Raw genomic sequence first — 25,034 nt, forward strand, 5'->3', positions numbered from 1 at the left:
CAAATCACGACTTTGTAGCGTTCCAGGCAAGTCACCCCAAACTGCCTGAGCGCATTAATTATTATTACATTATTATTCATTTGTTTGCAACGTTATATTGTCCTAAAATCTATTTTTCCACTGTGTATCACTTGCATAAACACCGCATCCGTAGGTGCTGATATAGTGGTTTCGCGGGCTGTATCAAGTCAGAACTCGGAACTGGGAGTACATCGATCTAGTACGAGTTCACGAGTGGGAAGTCACGGGTTTGACTGCCGTTCGGATGCACTTTCACGGGTAGAAAGACGGGGTTGCCTGGAACACCGCATTATAGCGGTTCCGGTCGTCTTTTGTGACCGACATGCGCAGTTGAACCAGTGTGACGTATGTGACACGTAGGCTGATAATTGGTCTATTGGTTTGCATCCATTTCTCTCACAGATCATGTGTCATTCAGAAACAGCAACATTTTCACTCCAAACATCTAAAAAGTAGGGGTGGGCATAGATTTTTTTTTTTTTAATCTAGATTAATCTAGATTAAATCTTGGAATTAATCTAGATTAATCTAGATTAAAATGGCTAATTTGAATTCTGATGAAGGCATTCAGAATATGTGTGCTACCCAAATAATGACTAAACATGTTACACCGTACTTTTATTTTGACAGGTTGCCGTGAAGTTTCTGTGTATACAGTATGACATGATGTGAGTTTTCTCAAATGAAACGGTATAAGTGACACTCACAGCAGTTTGGGAGATTGAGTTTATCTGTTCATGTGAGATGCAAATGCCAAAAATTACTGGGAGCGTCACGTGTGTTTCAGTATGCGTGTAGTAAAAGCGCGTCTCCACCATTCATAGTATGAATTTCATACATACAGCTAGGCAAACGGAACATACCGGATTCATATTAAAACGGTCTTTTTGCATTTCAGTTTTCACAGACACTAGTCCATATCGCGATTTGAATTAAGTGACAGACCATATTTGATTTATGAATCCAAAAAACGACGAATTTACGTGGCATTTCGCGCTATAATATATTCGGTTTTTATGAATGAAGGACGACGAGATCCCGTCTGTGTTTTGGCGGAGGAGACATAAACGCGCGACCATATTCTTTAGTCTTCGGTATACATCCGCGTTAAACTATCAAGGTGAAAGTCATCATAGCTTGCGTAGTTTAGACCCAGCTCCCAACCCAAATTTGAGAATAGATTAACGGCGTTATTTTTTTTATTGCCCGATAAAAGTCTTACATTAACGCAGCACGTTAACGCCGATAACGGCCCACCACTACTAAAAAGTCACAGTAAACATACAAAAGCACAACGTTTTTACACGTTTTCCTCACATCTACTGTACGTGTTTATTTACACAAGCCTGCAAACACACAATTAGCGCTGTAACCGATGAAAACAACACAGAAAGGAAATTTGCACATTGTAACATAAACTGTATTTTACGATTGTGTAAATATGCAAAATGTAATAGATGCAACAGCTCAACTCACCTCACCTCAGAAGTTTCCGCGTCCGAAAGCTTTGGAAGGCGAGACTGTATGCACTTCAAATAAAATTCTCCCAAAGATGGATTCTGTCATTGTAGGTAGTTCTTATTAAGGCTACGTTTACATTAATCCGGATACATTTGAAAACGATTTTCATTTTAAAAACGCTCTCCGTCCACACTAGCGTTTCCAAGCGTTTTCCAAAAGTTTCTCATCCACACTGAAACATAGGAAAACATCAAATTCGCCTTACCGCGCATGCGTAAAGCCTCCAGACGTAATAAGTTTTCATGCAATTCTTCTGGCGGGATAATTTACGGAAATATCTCATCCTCCACTATGAGGTCTATATTGCGCTCATTCATATTTTATCTGAAAAGCAGTTGTCGTCATGTTCTGCAGGACAGCAACTGTGAGTAAATTTTCTGTCATCATTTTAGGAAGAGTGTACAAGGTAAATCTCTTTAGCAGCAGTGTGACAGTGAATAGCACAGGCACAATTACTGCTGTAAACATAGATATCTATTGGTACAACATGCGTCACATGACTATAAATATGCGTCATCGTTTTCAAAAGCCTCCGTTTTCACAGTCCACACTACAAAACGCGAAAACGGCGTTTTCAAATTTATCCACTTTGGAGAGCGTTTTCAAAAAGCTCAGTTTTCCTTGACAAAAACGCCGTCCCAGTGTGGACGGAAGGCCAAAACAGAAAGAAAAAGATGCGTTTTCAAACGAAAAAGTATTAGTGTGGACATGGCCTAAGCTGTTCGTTTTTTTTAATAGATTTAGTTTTAGTTAGTTATTTGATGCGATAAAAACGGTTGATTGACAGTTTTTCCGTGTGAAGTAAATACGGAGACACTTTCCGGAGGAGATACTTAAACTTTGACTTTTCTCAACTGTTGTTGATAACTAAAATGATGGATTGATTTCCTGATGTAAACAGAATCAAATAAATAGACAATAAAAGTTGTTGAAAAAATTATTTTCAGTTTTTAAATCTTGAAGCAATATTTTTTTAAGTGGGCAGAAGCAGAAACAAACGAGACGGATCTTTCTCTTTATTGACTTACAATCTTGTGGAAGTCTTCTCTCTTTCCCCCTTTAACTTTTAAAATCTCTTTTTTTAAAATTTTTTTTATTAGAATTCAATTAACAAACATACAAACATCACAGTTTGTAAACAAATAGTACACAGAAGTAAAAATCAAAGATATCAGATGCAAATTAATAAAAAAAATTATATATAAACTTTTAAAATCTCCTTTTAAACTTTTAATATCGCTATACAAATGGGTGACGTCATGACGTGAGACCCCGCTAGTTTTCCTTCCTCATTCAGTCAGCGCGTTTTCCGCGTCTTCTGAGGTGAGTTGGTCTGTTCCGATATTTCGCTTATGTACACATTCATAAGATACATCAGACGCAGTTATTTAATCAACATCCTTCGAGGTTATTTCTAAATAGTTTTGATCGGACAAAACCCCTTTTTGCGCCCGTTCTGGCGTCTGTTCAACAGGAAAGAAACGTCACAAGAAAATGAAAGTATTAACCATTTCGTGTATATTTTTAAAGATCATGTGGATACTGAATGTTGAACGTCAATGTTTGAGCTGTTGTTGCTGTAATTTGCTCCTTTTCTTCTGTTGAGATGCTGCCTGATTATAAACCAGAGAGAGATCCGATCTTTTTGATTTTTAAGGCGAGACACTGCAGATGAATAGGGTAAAAAAAAAAAGAACTAATATTTAATCACCTTACTTAGTTGATTGATTACATGAATAACTGAGAACATTTTTTGTATGTCAAGTTTTCTAAAATGTTAGGTTTAAGATGCACTCATTTGCATAAATTACTAGTACAAAAATCTAAACACTGGATAAAGTCAGTTTCAAAGTACTCGTTTTGACATATTAGAGTCAACAGTTTTTACAGAGTTAATGCCATAACTCACTATTGCTCAGCCAGGAAACACAGGAAACACATCCACTGTGTGGAGAGAAATCCTGAAATGTTTTCCTCAAAAAACACCATTTCTTTATGACTGCAGAAAGAAATGCATGAACATCTTGGATGACGAGGGTTCATGACAAAGGTTCTGAAAGTGAACTACTCCTGTAACGCCGTTAAATGTTTTGATTGATTTTTGGGCTTTCCTTGTTTTCATTTTCCTGATAAAGCTTTAAATGCTTAAACTAAATTTAATTTCTATATTTCCATTTACTTCCTGCTTTCCATAATGTCTAAGCTTTATTTTCTGTGTATATTTGGATGGATGTCTGCGTTTAGATCTGCAAGACATATTTCGTAGTGTTTGCTCATCTGCAACACATTTATAGGACGTTTTCCATCAGATGTCACATACACTCTAAAAACTCCTGGGTTATTTCTTTAACCCATTTTCTGGGTTATTTGTGTTGGGTTAAAATTATGGGTTATTTTTTCAGAGAGTAACCATTTTCTGGGTTATAGGGCTAATATTTTGACCCAACTCCTGGGTTGTTTAGGTTTATGGGTTATTTTTCAAAGAGTAACCCATGTTCTGGGTTCACGACCCTTCCCCCCGCCCCCGCCCCCGCTGTTGTTCTGGTATTTTCTCACAACAGTCGTTTGAAATAACCGTCACTTGAACTTCACGCTCGATCCTTTTTGGCCTGGGCTTCTTCGGTACAACTTCGTCGCGTATTCAAGGTAAGCAAGTATTTTCAGTGTCAATGTAACGTAAACTTTTCTGTGTCCATGTCCCCGTTAGTAGTTTAGCACCGTTTGCTGAAAAAATGACCATGGCTTATCATGGTAATTCTGTGGTTAGCATGTAGTCACCCGCAGATATGTAACTAGTTTAAAGTCCGTGTAAAGTGAAAGTAAATGTGTTTTGAGTTTTTCAGACTAAAGAAGAAAGTGTAATTAACCACCCAGCCAAATTTGAATGATTAAAAATAACGATAAGTTCATGAAATTCGATGTCAAAATGGTTGAAATGCTTTTTACACATCGTTGAGAAATACATGTATGACCTAAATGACTGAATTCATTTTACACGGTGTTTAAATTCTATTTTTCATAAATTGTGCTGTACTTATCTCATTGTTTTAATACTCGTGGTAATACGATAAGTACAGTGCAGCTAGTGGAGACTTCATGCCGCGTTAAGGGGGTCGTACACCGGACGAGAAGCCGCCCTCGCTGCGTCTAGGACAACTCGAGGTATCGCGTACTTTATCAGTTTATGGCCAGCAATATTGTTACGTTTAAGGATATTATGGGTTTAGATAATGCCAGTACTGTTATGATTGTACTGTATAATTAAAGACCATTGCTGAGACTGCAGTCTTAACACTTACTGTCTGTTAACTAAATTAAATGAGAATATCACCTGAAAATCCAATAACATCAGCAATTTTTCATTCAAGTAGCCGATTTCTGTAAATTAATGTAAAACTAAATTTATGTTGCAGCACATGGTGAAGTCAGTATATACATTAAAGACGATTTGTGAGAAAAAAGAGTAAATTTAATATAAGACTATGTACATTTACGCGCTCAAGTTTATTTCAAATGTAGGCGCGCGGCATGCACACCGCAGGTCATGTGACATGAACTAACCAATTAGCTTCATCCTTTCCCTTAATAGCAATGAAAGCACTTCCAAGTCGGAGAAACAGTTTATCATAGCTGTACAGGAATAAATATTTTTAAATAAATTTAATAACAGAGCTACTGCAAATGATTTTTAATGCTGAAAATCCATTTATACTTTCCTGAATCTTCCGCGTGTTTATGGAGAGCGCAGGTCATGGTTGCTTAGCAACGGCACACGCTTCCGGAGCGCTTTGTTGATAGGAGGAAAGCGGCGCGGCTAGCGTTTTCCACGCGTTTTTAGGCGCGACATGTTAACGGCCCCATAAAGAATAATGTGTTTGTATTTTAAATACCCTTCTCGTCCAGTGTGCAACCCCCTTTAGCCGTGGCTAGAGCGACGAGGCAACACAATAGTTGAGTTATGTTAACCAGCTGCGCTGTGCTTATCATATTATACAGTGCTCTACTGGCTTAAGTAGTAAGAGTTAAAGAAACGTGTCAGGTCTTCAAATTGTTGCTAACTTCTATTGCTATGTTTTCTCCAGGTCATTTTAAATGGACAGCTTTGTCGCTGATAAGCTAACTGAGTGGCGGCTGTCTGAGCTGATAGAGAATTTTAGAGGTGAGTGTTTTACTCTTAACTGCCCTCACATCATCTCTCTATACCTAAACATTTTTTTCTTTAATACGTTTTAAATGTGTCAGTGCAAGATTTTGTGACAGACACAACTTCTTTGACAGTGGGGAATGCATATCTTTAATAACCCTTTTAGTTAAAAGATACTTGTGCCTTGTCTTTTAGCTGTTATGCATAATAATGGGCCAGATATTCACCTTTGCATTAATGTCATTATTACACTTGTTAATGAAAGAAAAGATAGACAGTATAGACTGTATGGAACTCATATGGAAACTGATGCTCATTTAACTTGATGCTTTTTTTTTTTTTTTTTTTTACAAAGATGTGAATGCACTTAATAAGAAAATGGTGTCTAATGAGATGAGTGGGTCATACAAGACATAATATATTGTATGTGTACATGTATCATTTCCGTTAATTTTGCTTTTAGCCCTTTTAACCCCCTAGTTGTTCCTTATCTGTACCTGATGTGTGTTATCTCTACTGCAAAACTTTGTAAAAGATTAAAAATGTCTGTTCATTTTCATTTACATATTTCTATAGTCGTTTTATTTTTTCACACACATACTGATACCTAGAATATTGTTAACCTACAGATGCCAAAGGGGAACTAGCGCTAACACTTCTACCCACCATGGTGCCACAGGCCGTCTACAGGGTTGGGAAGAAGACTGTCCAGCACTCCATTGAAGTGTCCCGGACAGCGTCCATACACCAAATGCCTGTAAGTACAATGGACCAGTTTCTCAGCACCACACTGAGAGAGAATATTCTTAATTCTAACTATGCTGTACAGGTGAAAGATGGCAATCCAAGTGACATGTTTCATGTGAAAGCTAAAGGGTGAATCCTGATTTAAAAAAAAAAAAAAAAAAACTCCAAGGTTCCTCGCAGTTGTATTTCAGTTTTGAGTGATGCCATCTATGGTAGCTAGAAAGTGAAGTTGAAGATGTTAAGTTTTATTACTCTGAGTGGTTCTCAATCCACATTTTCTTTTACACATTCATGACCCACTCAAAATGAACACATCAATAAAGAACCACAGTTCATTTGGCTTCCTTGTACAGTTAGTGTCAGCATTATAACACAAACTGGTAGTCTATTATCTTGCTTACAGTTCACCTTCTACACAATATTCACATTCTTTTGTGTATCTTTCTGTCTCTGTCTGTTTTAGGTTGGAACAAATATGGTGGAATACCTCTTGCAATCAAAGCCATTCCTCTCTGTCCTGGGGCTGGGAGACCCCCAGCAATGTGCTTCTCAGGCATTTGTGATATTAGCTGGTCAGGCACTCTGTTTCGGGCAGTTGACGTGTGTTTCAAGGCATTTTATGTTCTTGATATCAACTACCCCAAGCAGTGTGCTCCCGCATGGGAGTTTCTGCAGCAAGTTGTATATCAGATTGAGGGATCTGAATCAAAACCTGTCAAATTTCTTAAGACTGCCTTGCTTAATTGCAGAACTGTTTAATCGTGTTAAGCTGCAGTAAATGACATAACCAATGTTTAAAGCCTCAAGTTCAATCCAGTTATTGAATGCTGTCAAATGTTTGAGAGAGAATAAGTTGTTTATTTTTCTATTTTTTAAATGTCTAATTGTTATACAATGTTATTACAGTGTGACCTAAAATAAATAGGTCCAAGTGTGTTTTTTTTTTTTATTGAATTTAATTTAATGCAATAAAAATGTAAAAGTGCTTGAAGTGTGTAAGTGTTTTAATTTCTGAAATAAGGCATACTGGCATAGTTACCCAAGTTAGGTTATTTTTGACCTCTGACCTTTGGTTAAAAAGGGACCTACTAATTTCTGGGTTATTTCAACCCAGATATTTGGGTTGTTCTTTTGACCCAGAAGTTGGGTTATATTAACTACAATGTTGGGTTATTGTAACCCAGCATTTGGGTCAGGTATTTAACCCAGAAGTTGGGTCAAATAGAATAACCCATTTTTCTGGGTTGAAATAACCCAGAAATTAGTTGGTCCCTTTTTAACCCAGGATTTGGGTCAAAAATAACCCATTATGGGTTAGTTTTGACCCAGGAGTTTTTAGTGTGTGCAAGACGAATCAGCAGACAATAAATATGGGCAATAAAACTTTAGTACTTAAAGCAAAAATAAAAACTAGAGGTGAAAATGAATGAGACGGATACCTCTCTTTAATGACTGACTAGAAAAAGCTTTTCAAGAGAATAAAAATGAAGAAGCAGCCGGTTGCAAAGTGGAAAAACAGTATATCTTATATTTGTTATAAAAACACCAGTAAGGATGAAAAAAAAAATCAGCTTTAGAACCAGAACACTGTGAACTTTTCTTTAGAAAAGTTATTATTATTAGTGTTATTGTTAGTATTATTATTATTTAGTTTTGTGTTTTATAGCCTATTAAACATAGTTTATCACAGCCTAATGAAATAAATTCTGTCTTGTAGATATCATAATAGTGACTGGATAGTTTAGGTCTGATGATAAGAATGAAATAAACTTTAACTGGCAGTTAACAGGAGATCAGCATAATAGATGAGGTGAAAACAGAAGCTATTATCATGAAACAGAGGATTTTCAGCAGCTCTATTAATATTGATGAGCCTCAGACTATAAACACTCATTAAACAAACCATTCAGGATCAGCAGCAGATCATCTCACTTTATTCTGAGTGTTTGCTGGTAGGAACTGATTGTTTGAGACAGAATATATGATGAATGTCACAAGGACGGTCGGAGACGAGAGGATCCATTCGCTGCATTTATTAGATAAGACAAAACAAAACAAACACACAGGGGCAGGCAGAATTCGTAGTCAAAACACAGGCAGAAAGGTCGGGGCTGGCAGCGAGATTCAAACACGGGAGGGAGTCCAGGAATCAAACACGGGAAAACAAACACGGGAAGAAACGCTCAGAAATGCAGCCAGGTCAATACAAGACTTCACGAAGAAGCTGAGTGTGAGAGTGGCTTAAATGCAGTCCTAGAAATGAGCTGCAGGTGTGAGCGGTAATCAGTGCAGTGAGAAACAAGGAGCAGGTGAATGCAGTGATTAGTGCAGTGGCTTGTGGGGAATGAAGTCCATGATGTGTAGTGCAAGAGTTTATGATGACAGGACGACTCAATTCGTGACAATGAAAGCCCATTAAAGTGCTCTATTTATCAAATGATACAGAAAAAATACCACAAATATAAAAGATATTGACAACTATCTTTATCAGAGATTATGTTTTGTCCATATTTATCTAAATATAGCCTACTTCGTTTTTGTAGTTCCCTCTTACTGCCTTCTTTAGATACCTATAAGTGTTAGTAGGCCTAGCTACACAAATAGCACTGAGCCGGATAAAAATAATTTAGATCTCGTGAAAATTTCGATTAAATTAAAGGTATAAAGTGTATTTTACAATAAATATTATGAACTGATCGCCTCAGAAAACGCCAGTAAAGCGCACGTGAGTGAGATGATCAAAACCGCGCCAAAATCGGTTTAAAATGGCAAAGTATGCATAAAACAACGTATCAAACAAATTATTGGTAAATCAATGTCTGATGCAGACAGAGATTCAGGTGTGCAGTGAAAATAGTTTATTAAGCATTAAAAAGTAAAAGTATGAAATTATTCATTCGAGCTGTAAGAAAATTCAACAGACAACTGTAAAGTAAAAATGGAAGTCTTTATTGACTAACAAGCATCTCAAGTAAATAAAAGTGAAGATGGATCAGATGCAATCCTACATGACAGCACATCTTATCTATCTATATGCATTTTAGTAAAACAGAGACTAAGTGGAAGAACAACTACTTGTTAAAAAACAACAACAGTGAAGATGCAACAAAAAACAAATCAGCCTCTCTTTCAGCTTAAAGAACATTTTGAAACTATTAAAACCGTATACATTTGCACTTGAAGAACATTTTGAAATGAAACTGGAGATAAATTATTAAATAAACGATAAAGCAAAATGTTATACAAAAATGTAAAAAAAAAAAAAAAAACCTAATGTATAAAAGTTATTTGAGTTGATTTCAATCTCAGATGAAACTGTTGCTCCTGAAGATGAAATTTATTCATGATGAAAACTTGAGATGGTGTTTCTTTGTCCTGTCGCTCACTCTGGCAGTTTAGGACAGATTTTATTACTCAGTGTCATATCATGTCATGTTTGGCGAGGTTGAAACATTAGACTTAGAAAGTGCTGGATCTATGATCTACTTATGGTGTACATTTCTTATATGCCTAGATAAATGTGATGAACTGCTGAAACTCTTCCCACATTCAGTGCAGTGATACGGTTTCTCTCCAGTGTGGATCCTCTCATGTCTTTTCAGGGATCCTAAGTGACTCAATCTCTTGTCGCAGTGTGAACACTTGTAAGGTTTCTCTCCAGTGTGGATCCTCTCATGTCTTTTCAGGGATCCTGGCTGATTGAATCTCTTGTCGCAGTGTGAACACTTGTAAGGTTTCTCTTCAGTGTGGATCCTCTGGTGTCGTTTCAGTTGATCAGCTGTAGTAAAAGTCTTCTCACAATCAAAGCACATATAATCTCTCACACCAGAGTGTCTCTTCTGATGATCTTTTAAAGTCTGCAAATGTGAAAAACTCTTTCCGCATAAAGAACATGAATGTGGTTTCTCCTTTGAATGAACTTTCAGGTGATCCTTCAGGTTTGAAGCCTGCGAAAATGTCTTGCCACATTGATCACATTCATGCAGCTTCTCTTCAGTGTGGATGATCATGTGTCTCTTAAGGTTTGATGAATGTGTGAAACTCTTCCCGCACTGATCACATGTGAAGGGTTTCTCTCCAGTGTGGATCCTCATGTGAACACTGAAACTCTTCTTGCTCATCAAACTCTTTCCACACTGAGTGCAGGTGAAACTTTTCTTGTCTCTTCTCTTCAGTAAAGAAATACTTTCAGTCTGTGGGCGAGTTTTGTCTCCAGTTTTGACATTAAGTTGTTTCTCCTCCATTAGACCTGAAATTAACATTAAAAAGGTTACAAAATATATAAATCATGTGAAGTGAAAGCAGACAATGGCTACACCAAATTATGATCATGCTGATGATGATTTTACAAAATAAGGTACAATGATCTACATTAAAAAAATATAGTCACATCAAGTTTCTGCAGTGAGAATGATCCAATGCTTGATCAACTCCACCATTAAAATATTATAACATAATATCAACATTAATATACTGCAATAAAAGCATAATATTCACATTAATATATACACTGTAATAAAAACTTTTCACAAGAACAAAAAAAAAAAAAAAAAAAAAAGTACCCTGGAGATAGAAAGACCCTCGGTATTATTTTTTTTTGGACATTTTCCCTTCATTTTAAATTTTTTTTCTACTAAGTCTGATGAACTGCTGATAACTTTAATAGCTCTGCAGCCTTTTGCTTAAGTCTGTTAACAGCAATAAAATGATCTGAATGTGGCAATTTACAGATCTGAAGTCATCAGCATAAGAAATGAGGTGAAAACAGGATCTATTAAAATATTAACTTATTAACTTATAATAATAAAACTATTAACTTATATTCTTATATCTGATAATATTGATGAGCCTCAACTATAATCACTCATTAAAACAAGCCAACAGATCTATAGGCTATATTATTATTGTAAGTTTGTTTTTCCATTAGAAATACAGTGTATTACGAATCAGGCTGTATTCTGAAAAAAAAAAAAAGTACTTCTCACACTAACATGATTAAAATACATGTTACAACAAAACAATGACACCAATCTTTACAGTTTCTGCCCTGTTGAAATATAACATTTAAAAACGTAAATTAAAGAAAAAGAAAAAATTGACAAACATACATAATTTAAAAGAAATAAAGCTAAAGAACATTAAAATCAAGTCTTAAGATGGATTTCCATCAATTTTCCCTAAGCTTTTGGCCAAACACTGAAACAACCATACACACGGATATACAACAAACAAATACTGGTCGTACATAAAAAGTTCATCCACAAATTAAAAAGAAGTTTCACAAAAAAAAAAAAAAAAAAAAAAAAAAAAAAACCTCATCAAACCAAGTCACTCTTGTGGAAAAAATATAAAAAGCCTTTTTTCACATGGCTTTACAATTAAAAACAGCAAACGTAATTTATAACTTTTAACATACCTTCTGCTGTTTATGTTTTCCGTGGTGTAGTAAAAAGTCTTTTGAAAAAGCGGCTTAAGCGATCTGTCACGTTACTTTTGAAAACAATAGATGTGCGTTTTGAATTGGAGAAGTTTTATTTATCCGTCCTAGAGGACACCATTAAAATCATAGATATAAAAAATAATTAAAATATTTCTCGGCAAGTAGCAAGTAATTAAGCTGATTCACGCATAAACTGGAAGCAAAGATCCAGAGCCAAATCGTTCAAATAAAGATCGCGACGCATTGGGAAAGAATTATTTCTGTAACACTATAAATGATACACCAGTCGCTCTTCTCTGAAGCGTTCAGAGCTCAGGTAAAAGTCCAGCGACTCACTCTTTACATTTTCTGAGCAATAAATGATGGTACGTCTGCGCCATCTATTGGACTGAAGCTGTAGCGACTGTAAAGATAATGCGGCTCAGTTTGCAAGAGATACACTACCAGTCTTAAGTTTTACAAAAAAAAAGGTTTTATTTAAGAGTAACCAACGGTATGCTATAGTTATAATTAGTTGTGCACGTTGATGGTAAATCTAAAATTATACCAGTTTTAACATTCATTCATTTTATTATACAGCATTATTTATCTTTTTGTAAATATATATTTGTTGTATTTAAAATACCTTATATTTTCATTCTTATTCAAATTTCTCCATTAATACACTACCAGTCAAAAATCTCTCTCAATATCTGCTCACCAAATATTTATTTGATCCAAAATACTGCAAAAGTAGATATGCCAAAATGTAAGTTTGCTTTTATACCAATAAGCATTGATGTTTATCTGCTATCTACAGTAAATTATCTGATTTTTATATTAATTCACACATGCATCTCTTTCTATTTCTATTTCAATTCTACATTTATCTGCCCTCTCATTAACATATGGGCAATGAAATATAGCAAATAGAAAAATTCAGGATCAAATGCCATGATCAAAAAAGTCAAATATTGAAATGTTAAGAACAAGAACAAAGTAATTAAAAAATAAATAAATAAATGCACAGTTATGTAACTCACAAAAATCATTGTTCCCATAATTGAATCCATTTTTTGAACATTGTTGTAATTGTGTTGTCATTGTGGCTGCTATTATGAGTAGTGTTGTTTCTTTTATTGTTTTATAGTGTTGTAGTTCCTTGAGTGTAAGAAAGCCGCATTAGAAATAAAATGTATTATTATTATTATTTAGTTTTGTGTTTAATATTAAACATAGTTTAACACAGGCTAATGAAAAAAATGCTGTTAGGACATGTGTCTTGTAGATATCATAATAGTGACTGTATAGTTTAGGTCTGACTATAAGAATGAAATAAACTTTAACTGACAGATAACAGGAGATCGGCACCATAGATGAGGTGAAAACAGGAGCTATTATCATGAAACAGAGGATTTTCAGCAGCTCTATTAATATTGATGAGCCTCAGACTATAAACACTCATTAAACAAGCCATTCAGGATCAGCAGCAGATCATCTCACTTTATTCTGAGTGTTTGCTGGTAAAAACTGATTGTTTGAGTCAGAATATATGCTGAAAGTGCTCTATTCCTCAAATGATACAGAAAAAATACCACAGATATAAAAGATACTGACAACTATCTTTATCAGAGATTATGTATTGTCCATATTAATCTGAATATACTTCGTTTTTCCAATAACTACATTCCTAACAACAAAATAGTTCCCTCTTACCTTCAAAGCCTTCTTTAGATACCTATAAGTGTTAGTAGCTGCACAAATAGCACTGAGAGGATAAAAACAATTCAGATCCCGTGAAAAATTTCGATTAAATTAAAGGTATAAAGTGTTTTTTACAATAAATATCGTAAACTGCTCGCCTCAGAAAACGCCACTAAAGCGCACGCGAGTGATGACGTCATTATCGCGAGGCGGGCGAAACCAACGGTGGATCATCAAAAACGCGCCAAAGTAGATTTAAAATGGCAAAATATATACAAAACAACGTATCAAACTAAATATTGGTAAATCAGTTTCTGATGCAGACAGACTGAGAGTCAGGTGTGCAATGAAAATATTTTATTAAGCATTTAAAACATTTAATTATGGAAAAGCATTTACCATCTCATTTTTCTTTTTATGACCTTAAATTTGATACAACTAAACTGAGGAGTTTTTAAGGACCTGCAGGAGCCCTCACCTTTAATTTTGTTAAAAAGACAAACAGATGTAAAGGGTTACCAATAGCATTGATTTATTAAAAAAAAAAAAAAAAAAAACTCCCCCCAAAAAAGGCCACTTCGGAGTGTAATTACAAAAAGGGCATTGAGCCCTACCTGTGCACGTGCGTGATCAGATGCAATCCTACATGACAGCACATCTTATCTATCTATATGCATTTTGTAAAACAGACTAAGTGGAAGAATAACTACTTGTTTAAAAAACAACAGTAAAGATGAAACGAAAACAAATCAGCCTCTTTTTCAGCTTAAAGGACATTTTGAAACCTGTAAAAACAATATATTGAAGAACATTTTGAAATAAACTGGAGATAAATTATAAATGATAAAGCATTTTTTTACAAATATGTAAAAAAAAAAAAAAAAAAAAAGTATATAAAAACTTTAGATATGTGACCCTGGACCACAAAACCAGTCTTAAGTAGCACGGGTATATTTGTAGCAATAGCCAAAAATACATTGTATGGGTCAAAATTATCGACTTTTCTTTTATGCCAAAAATCATTCGCATATTAAGTAAAGATCATGTTCCATTAAGATATTTTGTACATTTTCTACCATAAATATATAAAAACTTGATTTTTGATTCGTAATATGCATTGCTAAGAACTTAATTTGGAGAACGTTTAAGGCGATTTTCTCAATATTTAGATTTTTTTTCACCCTCAGATTCCAGGTTTTCAAATAGTTGTATCTCAGACAAACATTGTCCTATTTTAACAAACAATATATCAATGGAAAGCTTATTTACAAAGCTTTCAGATGACGTAAGAATCTCAATTTCGACAAATTTACACTTATGACTGGTTTTGTGGTCCAGGGTCACATATTGTTCTGTGAGTTGATTTGAATCTCAGATGAAACTGCTGCTCCTGAAGATGAGATTTATACTTTATAAAAACTTGAGATGATGTTTCTTTGTCCTGTCACTCACTCTGGCAGTTTAGGACAGATTTTATTACTCTGTGTTGTATAATGCCATGCTTGGTAAGGTTGAAACATTAGACTTAGAAAGTGCTGGATCTATGATCTACTTATGGTGTATGTTTCTTATGTGCCCACGGAAAGCGGATGAATGACGGAAACTCTTCCCACATTCAGTGCAGTGATACGGTTTCTCTCCAGTGTGGATCCTCTCATGTGTTTTCATGGTTTCTAACCGACTGAATCTCTTGCCGCAGTGTGAACACCTGTAAGGTTTCTCTCCAGTGTGGATCCTCTCATGTGATTTCAGGTTTCCTAAGTGACTGAATCTCTTGTCGCAGTGTGAACACTTGTAAGGTTTCTCTCCAGTGTGGATCCTCTGGTGCCGTTTCAGTTGTTCATCTGTAACAAAAGTCCTCTCACACTCAAAGCACATGTGATCTCTCACACCAGTGTGTATCTTCTGATGAACTTTTAAAGTCTGCAGATGTGAAAAACTCTTTCCACATAAAGAACAAGAATGTGGTTTCTCCTCTGAATGAACTTTCAGGTGACTCTTCAGGCATACAGCCCACAAAAATGTCTTGCCGCATTGATCACATTCATACAGTTTCTCTCCAGTGTGGACGTTCATGTGTCTCTTAAGGTTTGATGAATGTGTGAAACTCTTCCCGCACTGATCACATGTGAAGGGTTTCTCTCCAGTGTGGATCCTCATGTGAACATCAAGACTCTTCTTGCTCATCAAACTCTTTCCACACTGAGTGCAGGTGAAACCTTTCTTGTCTCTTCTTTTCAGTAAAGAAATACATTCAGTCTGTGGGCGAGTTTTTTCTCCAGTTTTGACATGAAGTTGTTTCTCCTCCATTAGACCTGAAATTAAAGTTAAAAAAGGTTACAATATAAATAAATCATGTGAAGTGAAAGCAGACAATGGCTAAACCAAATTATGATCATGTTGACACATTTTCACAAAATAAGGTACAATGATCTACATAAAAAAATATTTAGTCACATCCAAAGTTTATGTAGTGAGAATGATCCAATGTTTTATCAACTCCACAATTAAAATATTACATTAAAAACATAATATTAGCATTAACATACTGTAATAAAAACATAATACCAATAAAATACACCAGGAAGTTGTTTTAAAAGCAAAAGTGAAATATAAATGTCAATTTCTCTTAAGTGTCACAGCCTCTTCCTGAACAAGAACAGCTTACATGTAAAAACTATCTACTCTATTAAAGAGTAAACCCACTACAAGTGAAACACTTGCATTATTAAAAAAACTAAACATAATACAAAATGCACAGTCAGGCTATATAATTCATATCAAAATATAAAATTATATACAAGAATAGAACGTACAATCAATATCTTTATACGGTGCACATATTTAACAAAATGCTCCTCTCTAGAGCTCCTCTATTTTTCAAGCTGACTAACATTTTTTGGTCACCAAATGTTTTTTTTTCTGAGGTAAATGTGCGCTACAATGTTCTGTTCATTGACTGAATTGATTTAAGATCCAATATCATTTAGTAAAAATGAGAATCTAAATAAATATTTCTTGATGAGTGTGGATGTGGATTAATATACCTAGCCACATATAGAGAAAACACATACAATTAAGATACAAACACATACAAATATAAACTATGTAAGAATTTGTTATAGTATGGTTTCTGATTGTATTCAAAACTCAACGTGAGACAAGTGTGGTGTGTATCGACAAGAGGAGGCGCCAATAAAAGGTCCGTACACCATACTAATCAGGCAATAATGATGATATCAATTATCAACAAGTAAAAGCATAAAAGGATAGACAAAGCTGGATAGTTATATGCTGAACCCCAAGCAAAATAGGAAAATAAAGACCATATTTACAGCTCAGAGACGTGCCGTCATCTCCACTCTCAAAGACTGGGGAACCCATTGCAGTCACAGTAGAAGACCTATACGTATGTCCGAGAAATGCCGGGCGATGCACGCTTATCCCACGGCTGAGCTTCCACTGTGCCGACAAAAGTCCCATCTTTTATACTTTAAATTTAGGTGCAGTTAAAGACAACCTCCAAGTGAGAGAGAGAACCAAGTTGATCAGGCACATCATTATAGTGTCGAGAAATAATGGTTCGTTACTCGTCATCTCAGAAGTTTGTAAACAGTTTGTTTTAAGCTAATGATAAAACTTATCTGAAGGCCAAGGCTAACACTTTCCCAGGAGACCAGATGTTCTCGGGATTCTTTGAAGTCTCCTCCCTCTAAACTCACGCTCCCTCTGTGTTGATCATCTCCGTTGAGCACCCAAAAAGCACAAAACTGACCCATCTGTTACATACTGTCTCTCTTTTATGACTGTATTTAGTTCTTTTCTGTGAATGCACACATGCATCTCTATGCAAAGTACTTTGAAAACACTGTTTTAACCAATCAGACGTCCACAACTGACTGATGAAAATACTTCATGAAATTTAATTGGCCGAGAGGAAACTGAACCTGGAATTCTTTTGACAATCAAAGATGGCTCTTAAATTTCTTTGCAGTTTAATCATATTTAGCAATGTTACTCAAATGTATGTTAGAAATGGCTATAAATTGGGTGCTTGGATGATTTGTACAGATAAATAACCTCTGTCCAACTGGTTGGTCAAACCCCTCTGAATTTATCTAAAAACAACATATTATAGTCTATGGCTCTAATGACTTCATATAAAAGATCAATGTTATGTCACATTATGTCAGATACCTCAACTGAATTTAAAATTCTCTTCTTAAACAGTGAATATACAGTTATAGGACAGTAACAGGTAATTACATTGTCTGCCAATGCATTAGTTATAACATGTTATGCCAAAAATGAGAAATTCATAATGGTGGTGTATTTGGTATATACTCCACATCTTAATAGTGCATCTGACTCTGATCTAAATAGTTCTGTCTTAAATCATATTTTCATCAGTCAGATGTGGAAACTGATTGGTCGATAACTTTTGACAACGTTTAATTCAGGGGTAAAAAGAATTAATATCTAGGGCATTAACACAGAGAGTTTTGTGAGTGCACAGGACAAAGTTTGAGTTTTGTGCAAGAACAAAGGAAATCTGTGTGTGAATGAACTCATCTACTTTCATGCTACAATAATGTGCTCTCGATATTTATATTTATATTATTATTTATTGGTTTGCTTTTTTCTTACTATAAACACTAAATCTGATTAAATGTTTAAATATTTAATTTTTTTCAGCCTCACTGATGAAGGGTTAAGAATAATCACCAACCTGTTTGTTCTTCAGTGTGGACGTTCATGTGTGTTTTAAGGGTTCCTCCTTGTGTGAAACTCTTCCCGCACTGATCACATGTGAAGGGTTTCTCTCCAGTGTGGATCCTCATGTGAACCTTGAGAATCTTCTTGCTCATCAAACTCTTTCCACACTGAGTGCAGGTGAAACCTTTGTTGTCTCTTCTTTTCAGTAAAGAAATACTTTAAGGCTTTGAGCGAGTTTTTTCTCCAGTTTTGACATGAAGTTGTTTCTCCTCCATTAGACCTGAAATTAAAGTTAAAAAAGGTTATAATATAAATAAATCATGTGAAGTGAAAGCAGACAATGGCTGCACCAAATTATGATCATATTGACACATTTTTACAAAATAAGGTACAATGATCTACATTAACAAAATATAGTCACATCCAAAGTTTCTGAAGTGAGAATGATCCAATGCTTGATCAACTCCACAATTAAAATATTACATTAAAAACATAATATTAGCATTAACATACTGTAATAAAAACATAATATACCAATAAAATACACCAGGAAGTTGTTTTAAAAGCAAAAGTGAAATATAAATGTCAATTTCTCTTAAGTGTCACAGCCTTTTCTTCAGCTTCCGGAACAAAAACAGCTTACATGTAAAAACTATCTACTTTATTAAAGAGTAAACACACTACAAGTGATACACATGCGTTATAAAAAAAAAAAAAAAAAAAAAAAACATAATACAAAATTCAGTTAAGCTATATAATTCATATCAAAATGTAAAATTATATACAAGAATAGAACGTTTTTATATTGTTTTTGGTTAATTACATAAATTACATAATATTTCCACTCCAATTTGTTTTATGAGATATAAACCTTTAAATAGTGACTGTCACAAAAACAATCACATTTATTCAATCATAAATTAAATATTGAAAAACAGAACAATTATAATTAAAATTTTCATATGGCGCATATTTTTAACAAAATGCTCCTATATAGTGTTCATTTTTCAAGCTGACTAACGTTTTTTGGTCACCGAATGTTTTTTTCTGAGGTAAATCTGTGCTACAATGTTTCTGTCACGATTTGAGTCGTCCTGTCATCACAAACTCTTGCACTACACTTCATGGACTTCAGCCCCCACAAGCCACTGCACCAATCACTGCATTCACCTGCAGCTCATTCTCACACACACACAGCTGCAGCTCATCACACGGACAGCATTTAAGCCACTCTCACACTCAGCTTCTTCGCGAAGTCTTGTATTGCCCCGGCTGCATTTCTAAGCGTTTTCCCAGTTTCCTAGTCTCCGTGTTTTCAGAGTTTCCTAGTTTATTCCTGGTTTTGTTTCCTGTTTTGCCTTGTTTTCTCTGTTTGTTTCTGTTGTTACTTTGGACTGCCCATTTGGTTTTTGACTCACGCTTGGTCACTGGTTTACTCTCTGGATTATCTTTGCTGTTGTTGTTTGCTGGTGTTGACCCTGTTTGCCCCGACTACGAACTTGACAATAAAATGCTGCAAATGGATCCGCACGTCTCAGTCTGACTCCCTGTTACAGTTGCGTTCATTAACTGAATTGATTTAAGATCCAGTATCATATAGTAAAAATTAGAATCGATTAAAAACTTTGATTTAAAAAACATATTGTATTAAAAACTAATATCGTATCAAAAACAATTTCACTCAACACTGTTACAACAAAATATCCATTTATTTCATCTCCTCCTTTTTAAATCGAAAGCATTTTAAAAATGGCAACAACCGATAAGTGACATCAATTGAACGCTTTCTAGAGTACAAAAATAGTGAACAAGATAGTTGAAAATTAAATAAATACATAAACAAAAGCCCAGATCATACTTAGTTTGGCTTTCTGGTGTTGAATGTTTATCAAACCTCATTTCACTGACCATTCGATCAAAACAAGAAAATTAAGGACAGTTTTCAGAGTTTCAGTATTTGTTTTGTATCACAAAAGATTTTGAAACATGTTTTTAAACATTGAAAGTCTCCCCTATATTATTCATTGGTTTATGTTTTTTTACTACTACAAACGGTAAATCTGATTAACTGCTTTAAACTTATTGTAAACAAACTACAAGTGAAACATGCTTTATAAGAGAGCTGAACAAAAACAGTAATGAAGCATAATGATATCATTTGAACATTTTATACAACAATGAAACTTTCAGATATTGTCCATCTTTGAACTGATCTGAATCTCACAGGTAAAACTTTCAGGTCTTGAAGAGGAACTTTATTAACTGTGAAAACTCTAGATGATGATTCTTAGTCCTGTCTCTCACTCTGGCTGGTTTGACAGATTTGAATCCTCTATCCATTAGTGTCACGACTGATGCGGATGAAACCTCAGACTTGAAAGGTGCTGGATCTATGATCTACTTACGGTGTATGTTTATTGTATGATTACGTAAAGTTGATGAACGACTGAAACTCTTCCCACATTCAGTGCAGAAATACGGTTTCTCTCCAGTGTGGATCCTCTCATGTGTTTTCAGGTCTCCTGAGTGACTGAATCTCTTGTCGCAGTGTGAACACTTGTAAGGTTTCTCTCCAGTGTGGATCCTCTGGTGTCGTTTCAGATGTTCAGCTGTAGCAAAAGTCTTCTCACACTCAAAGCACATATGAGCTTTTTCACCAGTGTGTATCTTCTGATGTAGTTTTAAACTCTTCAGCCATGAAAAACTCTTTCCACATAAAGAACATGAATGTGGTTTCTCCTCTGAATGAACTTTCAGGTGATCCTTCAGGCTTGAAGCCCACAAAAATATTTTTCCACATTGATCACATTCATGCAGTTTCTCTCCAGTGTGGATGTTCATGTGTCTCTTAAGATTTGATGATTTTGTAAAACTCTTCCCGCACTGATCACATGTGAAGGGTTTCTCTCCAGTGTGGATCCTCATGTGAATGTTGAGACTCATCCTGCCTTTCAAACTCTTTCCACACTGAGTGCAGGTGGAACCTTTCTTGTCTCTTTTTTTCAGTGAAGGAACTCTTTCTGTCTGTGAGAGAGTTTTTTCTCTAGTTTTGCCATGATGATGTTTCTGCTCTTCTCTCTCCTCATTCTCCTCCAGCAGAGCTAAAATGAGAGTAAAATGTTACAATATAAATAAATCATAAAAATGAGAGAAGTGTGAAAGCAGACAACAGCTATGATCTATTTTATGTAATTTTATGAAATTAACAATTATTTATTTAATTAATTTGATTAATTTATTTTACTAAAAGCTTGGTAATTACTAAACAGGATTTTCAAATCTTATTTAATGCCTTTTAATGCCCTTTTTAATGCCATTTCTAACATTTTTAATGCCATACGCAACCAATAACTACAGGGCTTGACATTACCTTTTTTTTTTTTACTTCGTAGCACTGGTGTCCCCAACTTCAAAAAGTTAGGAGCACCAAAAAATGTTTAGGAGCACCCAATTTCTTTTTAGTAATGTGCCGATCTTGATTCTTCATGGTCGATTCTGATTGCAGATGTTTTACAAGCAAACGGGCTGATTCTGAAAGCCTTTTTTATACATTTATTTTATGCCTTAAGCAAGGGACAAGAATGAATGAAAATATGAGTACATGAACAAGATGTTTATTTTCTCTGTTATAGGTACAGCCATTTATTAGAGGCAACCACTGCATTTTTAAACAATCTACAGTAAAACAACAAAAAATAAACAACACTTCTTTCTTAGTCCTATAGACAATGAACGCAGGCATGATCAAAGTAGGTTACTCTTTCAATATTCTAAGTGCAAACAGAGACTGAATTTTTTAAGCATGACACAGAGCTACAGACACTACGCAACTTCTTATAGCTCACATAACAGCCTAGATATTTTATGTAGCCTAATTTGCGCGCATTGGGGAGTATATTAGATGGAAGCGGCAGAATTGTTTCTGACAGAATGTACGCTGTAACACGAAATATAGCAGATTTCTTCCAAAGCAGATTGTGGAGACCTTTTAATTGTCCAAAATCAAAAGAGAGAACGGCGAACCAGTCACTGTCTCAGCTCACAACAGTCTGTGCAGTAGTTAGACTAGCCAAAGTTTTGTAAAGCAATGAAACCAAGCCGCAACACAATTTCTCGCACTCGCACAAATGCTCCTAAATATAATTTGAGGTCGCGCAGATTAAATTTTGGGAGCATATGCGCCCAAAACGGTCGCATTTTCGAGCCCTGAACTAAAACGGCTGTGTTATGAATGCGTGTATATTACTGTATAAAGCCTTGCGGTCTTACAATGAGGCAACAATGAACATACATTACTCTGCTGAACCAAATTAGAAATGGATCAGGAGACAGCTTAAAATGTCAGCGATTATTTGCAGATTTCAAAATGTCAAATATGAAGTCTGAATAGAAAAAAATAATAAACTTCGAACTCTAAAAGGCTAAAACTGGCCGCTCTTAAAAAGTCTGTGTCACACAATTTTGCACCGGTCAGAAGCAATTACCAAACTGGCTCCGTGATCATCCTTCGCGACAGTGAATCAAAGTTATTAATTATACAGGCGACATTCAAGATAAATTGTTAATATTTGTTTCTTCAACACTATCTAAAGTTTTAATGCCTGTATAAAACAATTTAATGCTTTTTAATGCCATTTAAGGACTTAATTTTGGCAAAATCAATTTAATGACTTTTAATACTTTTTAATAACCCGCAAAAACCCTGTACTATATGACTGAACATTATTAAATTATAAATAAATTACAGATTCATGTTTGATTGTCAAATGAATTCCAGGCTCAGATCTCTATCAGACAATAAGATTTCACACAGTATTTTCATCAGTCATTTGTGTAAATCTGACTGGTTGATAACTTTTGACAACTTTTAATCCAGGGGTGAAAAGAATTAATATCTAGTCATGAACACAGTTTGAGTTTTGTGCAAGAACAAAGGAAATCTGTGTGTGAACGGAGAGATTATACTCATCTACTTTCACGTTACAATAATGTGCTCTCAACATTTCTATATTATTATTTATTGGTTTGCTTTTTTCTTTCTATAAACACTAAACCTGATAAACTTTTTTAAAATGCTTTTTTTTTCAGCCTCACTGATGAAGGATCAAGAATAATCACCAACCTGTTTGTTCTTCAGTGTGTTTCATTCTGCAGGGATCTGGATCTCTCATGTTCTCACTGTCCTTCAATAAACTCTGTCTCTGCAGATTTCACTTCTTTCTAATGATTTGATGCTTGTACTTGTAGGCTGAAATACAAAAAAAGCAATAAATCCATTATCTATTATTATTTATCTTTTCTCTCATTAATATATCAAGGCACATAAATATAGAAAAAACATAAACAATTAAGACACCAAATATAAACAATGTAAGAATTGAAAAAAGTGAAAAAATAAACAAACATATCAATATAATTTCAGAAATGTGCAAGGTAGAAAATAATCCACCAATGAATTCAGTTTAACCTAATTTGTTTATGTTTTAACTTTGTGTTTTATATGAAACATGGTTTATCACAGATTAATAAATAAACACTGCTGTGATAGTTGAACCTTGTAATGTCACAATAGCTGATGGTGTTGTTTAAATCTGTTGAGACCAATAAAATGATCTTAATGTGGTAATTAGAAGTCATCAGCATAATGAATGAGGTGAAAACAGGATCTACTGAAACTAAAACAAAGGATTTTCAGCAGATCTGATCATATTGATGAGCCTCAGACTTTAAACACTCATTAAACAAGCCATTCAGGATCAAATCTCATCTCACTTTATTCTGAGTGTTTGCTGGTAAAAGCTCATCTTTATCAAACTTGTCAAAATAAATCCGAATAAAGTTTGAATATTATTTACAGCATTCATAACAACAAAGTATTTCCCAACATCTTACCGTTTTCTATGTGAGGAGAAACAGAAAACCATCAATTGATGCTGACAGTCGATTTAAATCATAAAACTCTGTGTAAATATAAGTGTTAGCAGACACACACATAGCACTGAACCTGATGAAAATAATTCAGATATGATTCTGTAAAAGTGTTGCTTAAACAAACGGTATAAAATGTATTTTACAATAAAGTGAAATAGCGTGAACTGTTTACCTCAAAAAACCGCCAAACTGAGCGCGCGCCCGCGAACGATGACGTCATCACCGCGAGGCGAAACCAACCGTAGATGATCATAAATATGGAAAGACCCAATATTAGCAAACCTAATATTTCATGGCTTTTAGGTGTAAATAAAATGATGAAACTGTTCGTTCTTGCTGCAAGAAGAATCAGCAGACAATAACAACGGACAATAAAAGTTTAATACTTGAAGCAAATATAAAACATGAAAATGAATGAGACAGATCTCTCTCTTTATTGACCAATAAGATAACAAAGCATCTCCTGAGAATAAAAATGAAGTAGGGGCCAGTTGCAAAGCTAAATTACAGTATATCTTACATCTGTGTTTTCTAAAATACATCTGTGTTTTCTAAAATACACCATAAGTGGTGTACACATGCATTTTACACATGCATTATTAAAAAAAAAAACAATACAAAATGTACAGTCAGGCTATATAATTCATATCAAAATGTAAAATTATATACAAGAATAGAACGTTTTCAAATTGTTTTTTGGTTAATTACATAAATTACATAATAATATTTCTACTCCAAATAGATTTTGAAATATAAACATTTAACTAGTGAATGTCACATAAACTTGGCACATTTTATAAATTAAATATTGAAAAACAGAACAATTATAAT

At 34.7% G+C, this 25,034-nt stretch overlaps 1 protein-coding gene across 1 annotated transcript in view; it reads right to left on the reverse strand.

The window, feature by feature from the left end:
• Positions 1–25,034, reverse strand: part of LOC141337859 (uncharacterized) — a 46,508-nt gene that overhangs the window by 16,105 nt on the left and 5,369 nt on the right. The window contains exons 3-5 of the mRNA XM_073843440.1: positions 20,674–21,228; positions 15,109–15,789; positions 6,353–6,441 (exon numbers count right to left, since the gene is read on the reverse strand). Coding sequence (XP_073699541.1) covers positions 6,353–6,441; positions 15,109–15,789; positions 20,674–21,228 — 1,325 coding nt within the window. The remainder of the gene's footprint in view (positions 1–6,352; positions 6,442–15,108; positions 15,790–20,673; positions 21,229–25,034) is intronic.

This window comes from Garra rufa, chromosome 7 (genome assembly GCF_049309525.1).
Source record: "Garra rufa chromosome 7, GarRuf1.0, whole genome shotgun sequence".
NCBI lineage: Eukaryota > Metazoa > Chordata > Actinopteri > Cypriniformes > Cyprinidae > Garra > Garra rufa.